This window comes from Entelurus aequoreus, linkage group LG13, assembly GCF_033978785.1.
Source record: "Entelurus aequoreus isolate RoL-2023_Sb linkage group LG13, RoL_Eaeq_v1.1, whole genome shotgun sequence".
In the NCBI taxonomy this organism is placed as follows: domain Eukaryota; kingdom Metazoa; phylum Chordata; class Actinopteri; order Syngnathiformes; family Syngnathidae; genus Entelurus; species Entelurus aequoreus.
The window spans coordinates 6,662,117-6,672,116 of record NC_084743.1 but is presented as its reverse complement, the minus strand read 5'-3'; the positions used below and the strand labels follow the sequence as shown (position 1 = coordinate 6,672,116).

Genomic DNA, 10,000 nt, shown 5'->3' with positions numbered 1-10,000 from the left:
GTTTACTTAGTTGTTTTATCTACTTGTTTACTTAGTTGTTTTATTTACTGATTTACATTCTTGTTTACTTAGTTTTTTTACTTACCAGTTGTATCTACTTGTTCTATTTACTTGTTTACTTAGTTGTTTTATCAACTTGTTTACTTAGTGGTTTTATTTACTTGTTTACTTAGTTGTTTTATTTACTGATTTACATTCTTGTTTACTTAGTTTTTTTACTTACCAGTTTACTTAGTTGTTTTATCTACTTGTTTACTTAGTTGTTTTATTTAATTGTTTACTTAGTTGTTTTATCTACTTGTTTACTTAGTTGTTTTATGTACTTGTTTACTTAGTTATTTACTTAGTTGTTTTATTTACTTGTTTACTTAGTTGTTTTACTTAGTTATTTACTTAGTTGTTTTATTTTCTTGTTTACTTAGTTGTTTTATTTACTTGTTTACTTAGTTGTTTTATCTACTTGTTTACTTAGTTGTTTTATTTACTTGTTTACTTAGTTGTTTTATTTACTTGTTTACTTAGTTGTTTTATCTACTTGTTTACTTAGTTGTTTTATTTACTTGTTTACTTAGTTGTTTTATTTACTTGTTTACGTAGTTGTTTTATTTACTTGTTTACTTAATTATTTACTTTGTTGTTTTATTTACTTGTTTACTTTGTTGTTTTATTTACTTGTTTACATTCTTGTTTTACTTACATATTTACTTACTTAAAAAGTTCAAGTTAAAGTAGCAATGATAGTCTCACACACACACACACACACACACACACACACACACACACACACACACACACACACACACACACACACACACACACACACACACACACACACACACACACACACACACACACACTAGGTGTGGTGAAATTATTCTCTGCATTTGACCCATCACCCTTGATCACCCCCTGGGGGGTGAGGGGAGCAGTGAGCAGCAGCGGTGGCCGCGCCCAGGAATCATTTTTGGTGATTTAAGCCCCAATTCCAAGCCTTGATGCTGAGTGCCAAGCAGGGAGGTAATGGCTCCCATTTTTATAGTCTTTGGCATGACTCGGTCGGGGTTTCAACTCACAACCTACCCATCTCAGGGCGGGCACTCTAACCACTGAGTAGGTATTTGTTTACTTACTTGTTTTATTTACTTGATTACCTTCTTGTTTACTTTGTTTTATTTAGTTGTTTACCTTCTTGTTTACTCAGTTGTTTTATTTACTTGTTTACTTACTTGTTATACTTAGTTGTCTTGTTTACCTTCTTGTTTACTTACCTGTTGACTAGGTGTTTTATTTACTTGTTTACCTACCTATCTGTTTACTTACTTGTTATACTTAGTTGTCTTGCTTACCTTCTTGTTTACTTACCTGTTGACTAGGTGTTTTATTTACCTTCTTGCTTACTTAGTTGTCTTGCCTTGTTGTTGCATGAAGTAGATTCCTGGATGAAGATGAGTGAACATGAAAGTGGAGTGTTGACAACATCTTCCTCGAGAAGTAAAGAAGGATGTTGGATTGTAAACATGAGAGAAAAACACGAGTCGTCACTTTATTAACAACATTTGATTGATCTCCTCAATCACACAACTAAGAAGTCATACAACATTTCTTGTAATACTTCAAATATTTCTGACTTTTGAAGTAATACAACATTTCTTGTAATACTTCAAATATTTCATACTTTTGGTCCAAATATTGACATTTTTACTTTTCCTGCATGAAGTAGTATTTAGCAAAAGTGTGTTTTATTAGCAAGTATTTGTTTTGAAGTATGTGTGTACATTTACTAAGATATTAATGGTGCAAGTACTTCAACAGAATACACAAATACAAGGTACACATGAGTATTACATTGAGGTGAAGAAGTATTTGACTTCATACACACAGAAAGTATTGATGAGAAGCAGATTCTTAAGTCATTTACTTGGTAGTTTATTGTAGTTGTAGTACTTTACTTGGTAACTTCTTCTGGTTCTTGTACTTGGTAAACATTTTTTCAATTGCAGTACTTGGTAGTTTTTTTTTGTAATTTCAGTACTTTACTTGGTAGTTTCTTGGAGTTGTTGTACGTTACATGGTAGTTTCTTGTCGTAGTAGTAGTACTTTTCCTGGTGGTTTCATGTAGTTGTTGTACTGTACTTGGTAGTTTCCTGTAGTTGCAGTACTTGACATGAACCTGTGGTCTTGTCAGGTGTCTAACATCCTCCCAGTCTTGTGTAGGTCTACAATCTCTTGTCCATGTTTCAATGTATTTGGTACACATACTGAGTACTTTCTTAAAGGTACAGTACACATTCAAATACTTCTTGTCCACAAAGTCAATGCAGAAAAAAATCATAAATGTAAGAGAGGATTATGTTTGTGTAATATTGTGTGTTATTTATGTGTAATATTGTGTGTTAATAATGTGTAATGTTGTGTGTTATTTACGTGTAATATTGTGTGTTATTTATGTGTAATATTGTGTTATTTATGTGTAATATTGTGTTATTTATGTGTAATGTTGTGTGTTATTTACGTGTAATATTGTGTGTTATTTATGTGTAATATTGTGTTATTTATGTGTAATATTGTGTGTTATTTATGTGTAATATTGTGTTATTTATGTGTAATATTGTGTGTTATTTATGTGTAATATTGTGTGTTATTTATGTGTAATATTGTGTTATTTATGTGTAATATTGTGTGTTATTTATGTGTAATATTGTGTGTTATTTATGTGTAATATTGTGTTATTTACGTGTAATATTGTGTGTTATTTATGTGTAATATTGTGTTATTTATGTGTAATATTGTGTTATTTATGTGTAATATTGTGTAATAATGATGTGTAATATTGTGTTATTTATGTGTAATATTGTGTGCAATGTGTAATATTGTGTTATTTATGTGTAATATTGTGTAATAATGATGTGTAATATTGTGTTATTAATGTGTAATGTAGTGTATTATGTGTAATATTGTGTTATTTTATGTCTAATGTGTTAAATACGTGTAATATTGTGTGTAACGTGTAATGGTGTTATTTATATGTAATATTGTGTAATAATGATGTGTAACAAAGTGTTATTAATGTGTAATATAGTGTGTTATGTGTAATATTGTGTGTTATTCATGTGTAATATTGTGTAATGTGTAATATTGTGTTATTAATGTGTAATATTTTGTAATAAAGCTGTGTAATATTGTGTTATTATTGCATAATATAGTGTGTTATGTGTAATATTGTGCAATAACTAAGTGTAATATTGTGTTACTAATGAGTAATATTGTGTTATTAATGTGTAATAGTGTGTAACAATGATGTGTAATATTGAGGCTGAGAGGTTGGTGTGTAGAGGAGAATGATCATGTTAATAATTTGTGTTTACTAATGTGTGTAGTTGTGTGTGTAATATAATGTGTGTAGTTGTGTGTGTAGCATAGTGTGTAATATAATGTGTGTAGTCTAAAGTGTGTAGTTGTGTGTGTGTGTGTGTGTGTGTGTGTTCATGGGAAGTTGTTGGAGAAGAGGCTGAGAGGTTGATTCTCATTGGTTGGAAGAGGAGAACGATAACCTTCAAATGTCCTTGGGATACTTCCACTTGTAGAACCTGAACTGTTACTCAGAGTCTCCATGCTGCCTTCTCTCTGCAGCTCTGAAACACACAAATACTTAGTAAGTAGTACTTCTTAAGTAGTACTTCTTAAGTCATACTTCTTAAGTTAAATAGTACTTCTTAAGTAATACTTGTTGATCCTTCCCTCTGCACAGGAACTCTTTAATATTTCTTCAATAGTACTTCTTAAGGAATACTTCATAACACATATTTCTTAAATAACACTTCTTAACAAATACTTCCTAAATAATACTTCTTAGGTTATACTTTCTTAAATCAGATTTTTGAAGTAATACTTCTTAAGGTATACTTCTTGGGTTATACTTGTTGAATAATATTCCTGGAAGAATACTTTTGAAGTAGTACTTCTAAAGCAGTATTCTGGGAAGCAGACTATCAAAGTAGTACATACAGTAAGTAGTACAAAGATAGACTATCAAAGTAGTACATACAGTAAGTAGTACAAAGATAGACTATCAAAGTAGTACATACAGTAAGTAGTACAAAGATAGACTATCAAAGTAGCACATACAGTAAGTAGTACAAAGATAGACTATCAAAGTAGTACATACAGTAAGTAGTACAAAGATAGACTATCAAAGTAGTACATACAGTAAGTAGTACAAAGCTGGACTATCAAAGTAGTACATACAGTAAGTAGTACAAAGCTGGACTATCAAAGTAGTACATACAGTAAGTAGTACAAAGCTGGACTATCAAAGTAGTACATACAGTAAGTAGTACAAAGATAGACTATCAAAGTAGTACATACAGTAAGTAGTACAAAGCTGGACTATCAAAGTAGTACGTACAGTAAGTAGTACAAAGATAGACTATCAAAGTAGTACATACAGTAAGTAGTACAAAGCTGGACTATCAAAGTAGTACATACAGTAAGTAGTACAAAGATAGACTATCAAAGTAGTACATACAATAAGTAGTACAAAGATAGACTATCAAAGTAGTACATACAGTAAGTAGTACAAAGATAGACTATCAGAGTAGTACATACAGTAAGTAGTACAAAGCTGGACTATCAAAGTAGTACATACAGTAAGTAGTACAAAGATAGACTATCAAAGTAGTACATACAGTAAGTAGTACAAAGATAGACTATCAGAGTAGTACATACAGTAAGTAGTACAAAGCTGGACTATCAAAGTAGTACATAAATATGACATTTGTCAACATGATATTGTTGATTCAAATTGAAGAAGATTCTGTCTTCAGTTCCATTGTTGATACAATCTGACTTCAATCTGCTTTCACTTTCACTTTCACTTTCATCCACAACGTTCAGAACTCTGAAATATCACTATCTACCTCACATGAATATTGATCATACATGAATATCTACTACAGATCAATATTTATCAACTATCAATATGAATGAAACTCTGAAAGATAAATATCTATATAAGATGAATATTAGGATCAATATCTATATAAGATGAATGTTAGGATCAATATCTATATAAGATGAATGTTAGGATCAATATCTATATAAGATGAATATTAGGATCAATATCTATATAAGATGAATATTAGGATCAATATCTATATAAGATGATTATTAAGATCAATATCTATATAAGATGAATGTTAGGATCAATATCTATATAAGATGAATGTTAGGATCAATATCTATATAAGATGATTATTAAGATCAATATCTATATAAGATGAATGTTAGGATCAATATCTATATAAGATGAATATTAGGATCAATATCTATATAAGATGAATGTTAGGATCAATATCTATATAAGATGAATGTTAGGATCAATATCTATATAAGATGAATGTTAGGACAGATTCTTATCTAGCAAATATGATAAAACATCAACAATGTTTCTCTTTCACTAACCTAAAAATACACAAGTAGAAGAATACATAAGTAGAAGAATACATAAGTAGAAGAATACGTAAGTAGAAGAATACGTAAGTAGAAAAATACATAGGTAGAAAAAAAGAAGAAAAAACATAAGTTACAAAAAGATAAGTAGAATATGTAAGTAGACTAATACGTAGTGCTGAAAAATACATAAGTAGGAGATTACGTAAGTACAATAATATGTCAGTAGAAAAATACGAAAGTTGAAAAATACATAAGTAGAAGAATACATAAGTAGAAGAATACATAAGTAGAAGAATACATAAGTATAAGAATACGTAAGTAGAAGAATACATAAGTAGAACAATACGTAAGTAGAAGAATACGTAAGTAGAAGAATACGTAAGTAGAAGAATACATAAGTAGAAGAATACGTAAGTAGAAGAATACATAAGTAGAAGAATACGTAAGTAGAAGAATACATAAGTAGAAGAATACATAAGTAGAAGAATACGTAAGTAGAATAATACGTAAGTAGAGAATACGTAAGTAGAAGAATACGTAAGTAGAAGAATACGTAAGTAGAAGAATACATAAGTAGAAGAATACATAGGTAGAATAATACGTAAGTAGAAGAATACGTAAGTAGAAGAATACGTAAGTAGAAGAATACGTAAGTAGAAAAAAAGAAGAAAAAACATAAGTTAAAAAAAGATAAGTAGAATATGTAAGTAGACTAATACGTAGTGCTGAAAAATACATAAGTAGGAGATTACGTAAGTACAATAATATGTCAGTAGAAAAATACGAAAGTTGAAAAATACATAAGTAGAAGAATACATAAGTAGAAGAATACATAAGTAGAAGAATACATAAGTATAAGAATACGTAAGTAGAAGAATACATAAGTAGAAGAAAACGTAAGTAGAAGAATACGTAAGTAGAAGAATACATAAGTAGAAGAATACATAAGTAGAATAATACGTAAGTAGAAGAATACATAAGTAGAAGAATACGTAAGTAGAAGAATACATAAGTAGAAGAATACATAAGTAGAATAATACGTAAGTAGAAGAATACGTAAGTAGAAGAATACATAAGTAGAAGAATACATAAGTAGAAGAATACGTAAGTAGAAGAATACATAAGTAGAAGAATACGTAAGTAGAAGAATACATAAGTAGAAGAATACGTAAGTAGAAGAATACGTAAGTAGAAGAATACGTAAGTAGAACAATACATAAGTAGAAGAATACGTAAGTAGAAGAATACATAAGTAGAAGAATACGTAAGTAGAAGAATACATAAGTAGAAGAATACGTAAGTAGAAAAATACATAAGTAGAAGAATACGTAAGTAGAAGAATACATAAGTAGAAAAATACATAAGTAGAAAAAAAGAAGAAAAAACATAAGTTAAAAAAAGATAAGTAGAATATGTAAGTAGACTAATACGTAGTGCTGAAAAATACATAAGTAGGAGATTACGTAAGTACAATAATATGTCAGTAGAAAAATACGAAAGTTGAAAAATACATAAGTAGAAGAATACATAAGTAGAAGAATACATAAGTATAAGAATACGTAAGTAGAAGAATACATAAGTAGAACAATACGTAAGTAGAAGAATACGTAAGTAGAAGAATACGTAAGTAGAAGAATACATAAGTAGAAGAATACGTAAGTAGAAGAATACATAAGTAGAAGAATACATAAGTAGAAGAATACGTAAGTAGAAGAATACGTAAGTAGAAGAATACATAAGTAGAAGAATACGTAAGTAGAAGAATACGCAAGTAGAAGAATACGTAAGTAGAAGAATACATAAGTAGAAGAATACATAAGTAGAAGAATACGTAAGTAGAAGAATACGTAAGTAGAAGAATACATAAGTAGAAGAATACATAAGTAGAAGAATACGTAAGTAGAAGAATACATAAGTAGAAGAATACATAAGTATAAGAATACGTAAGTAGAAGAATACATAAGTAGAACAATACGTAAGTAGAAGAATACGTAAGTAGAAGAATACGTAAGTAGAAGAATACATAAGTAGAAGAATACGTAAGTAGAAGAATACATAAGTAGAAGAATACATAAGTAGAAGAATACGTAAGTAGAAGAATACGTAAGTAGAAGAATACATAAGTAGAAGAATACATAAGTAGAAGAATACGTAAGTAGAAGAATACGTAAGTAGAAGAATACATAAGTAGAAGAATACATAAGTAGAAGAATACGTAAGTAGAAGAATACATAAGTAGAAGAATACATAAGTAGAAGAATACGAAAGTAGAAAAAAAAGAAGAAAAAACATAAGTTGAAAAAAGATAAGTAGAAGAATATGTAAGTAGACTAATACGTAGTGCTGAAAAATACGTAAGTAGGAGAATACGTAGGTTGTAAGTAAGTCATACGTTGACTAAGCAACTCATACTTTAAGTAATTCAAACTTTGACTAAGTAATGCATACTTTGACTAAGTAATGTATACTTTGAATAAGTAATGTATACTTTGACTAAGTAATGCATACTTTGACTAAGTAATGTATACTTTGAATAGGTAATTAATACTTTAAGTATTTCATATTTTGACCACATAATGTATACTTTGACTAAGTAATGCATACTTTGACTAAGTAATGTATACTTTGACTAAGTAATGTATACTTTGACTAAGTAATGCATACTTTGACTAAGTAATGTATACTTTGACTAAGTAATGTATACTTTGACTAAGTAATGTATACTTTGACTAAGTAATGTATACTTTGACTAAGTAATGCATACTTTGACTAAGTAATGTATACTTTGACTAAGTAATGTATACTTTGACTAAGTAATGTACAGTGTACTAAGTACTTCAGTGTCCATAATACAACATGCAGTATTTGTGTGCATGAAAAGATCTTGTGTACACTCGGTCACACAACTCTATTTTACTCGCAAAGTACACAACTTCACCCTCACCCAGGCAAGAAGTACATCCTAGTAGTACTACTTCTGTGTACTCTCTAAAGTACATGGCTTGTGTGTGTGTATCAGATGACAGTACACGTACTATTACTACATGAGATGTACATAAACATGCTACTGATTAGCATTAGTGATTTTACATGGCGATTTCAACACCTCCAAATGTGTTAGTGAAAAGTGCAACAGTGAGAAGTACGATACAGTACAAACACTTTGTAGGACTCAACACAAGCACATTTGAACTTCATGGCAAAGACTACTTCCTTCATGAAGTTCATGGCAAAGACTACTTCCTTCATGAAGTTCATGGCAAAGACTACTTCCTTCATGAAGTTCATGGCAAAGACTACTTCCTTCATGAAGTTCATGGCAAAGACTACTTCCTTCATGAAGTTCATGGCAAAGACTACTTCCTTCATGAAGTTCATGGCAAAGACTACTTCCTTCATGAAGTTCATGGCAAAGACTACTTCCTTCATGAAGTTCATGGCAAAGACTACTTCCTTCATGAAGTTCATGGCAAAGACTACTTCCTTCATGAAGTTCATGGCAAAGACTACTTCCTCCGTTGCAAATGAGTGTAAGAAAAGAAGCTTGAACAACAGTTCAATGTTGATTCAAACAACAGTAAAGTACATCAAGCAGGAGTCTGAAAAGTACTATGAACATGTGTACTTCATAATATTTGAAGTTCCATACAGAACACAAAGTGAAAGTATTAATACTATCAATAATGTACTACTTTGTGTGTTGTGTTGCTTCCTCTTACTTGCCACTTCCTGTTCTGTCTCTGATTGTGCTAGCCAACCTCTGATTAGTGATCAGAAGACTCACCTGCCTCTGCTCACTAATCAGAGGAGTTTACACTTGTGAGTCAGCACTGGTGCTTCCTGTGCACTTACCTGCCCTCTCTGCATCCTTACCTGCCCTCTCTGCATTCTTACCTGCCCTCTCTGCATCCTTACCTGCCCTCTCTGCATCCTTACCTGCCCTCTCTGCATCCTTACCTGCCCTCTCTGCATCCTTACCTGCCCTCTCTGCATCCTTACCTGCCCTCTCTGCATCCTTACCTGCCCTCTCTGCATCCCGGGGTTCCACTCCAACCCCACCAAAAGTCAACTTTATTACCAATAAAACTGTCATTCATCTTTGATTTTATTACTGATTTTATAACTATATTACATTTATCATTAGTATCATTCATATTTATTGTTAATATGACTATTATTAGTATCATTAATATTTATTGTTAATATGACTATTATTATTATCATTAATATTTATTGTTAATATTACTATTATTAGTATCATTAATATTTATTGTTAATATTACTATTATTAGCATCATTAATATTTATTGTTAATATTACTATTATTATTATCATTAATATTTATTGTTAATATGACTATTATTAGTATCATTAATATTTATTGTTAATATTACTATTATTATTATCATTAATATTTATTGATACTATTACTATTATTAGTATCATTCATATTTATTGTTAATATGACTATTATTATTATCATTAATATTTATTGTTAATATTACTATTATTAGTATCATTAATATTTATTGTTAATATTACTATTATT

General features: G+C 29.9%; 2 protein-coding genes across 2 annotated transcripts in view; one reads left to right on the top strand and one right to left on the bottom strand.

The window, feature by feature from the left end:
• Window positions 1-3,108: 3,108 nt before the first annotated feature.
• Window positions 3,109-10,000, bottom strand: part of bcas3 (BCAS3 microtubule associated cell migration factor) — a 293,366-nt gene continuing 286,474 nt past the window's right edge. The window contains exon 24 of the mRNA XM_062067335.1: window positions 3,109-3,632. Within this exon, the coding sequence (XP_061923319.1) occupies window positions 3,484-3,632 (149 nt within the window). The 3' untranslated portion in view covers window positions 3,109-3,483. The remainder of the gene's footprint in view (window positions 3,633-10,000) is intronic.
• LOC133663671 (uncharacterized) overlaps window positions 8,648-10,000 on the top strand; it is a 3,445-nt gene continuing 2,092 nt past the window's right edge. The window contains 2 exon segments of the mRNA XM_062068356.1: window positions 8,648-8,950; window positions 9,280-9,492. Of these exon segments, the coding sequence (XP_061924340.1) occupies window positions 8,648-8,950; window positions 9,280-9,492 (516 nt within the window).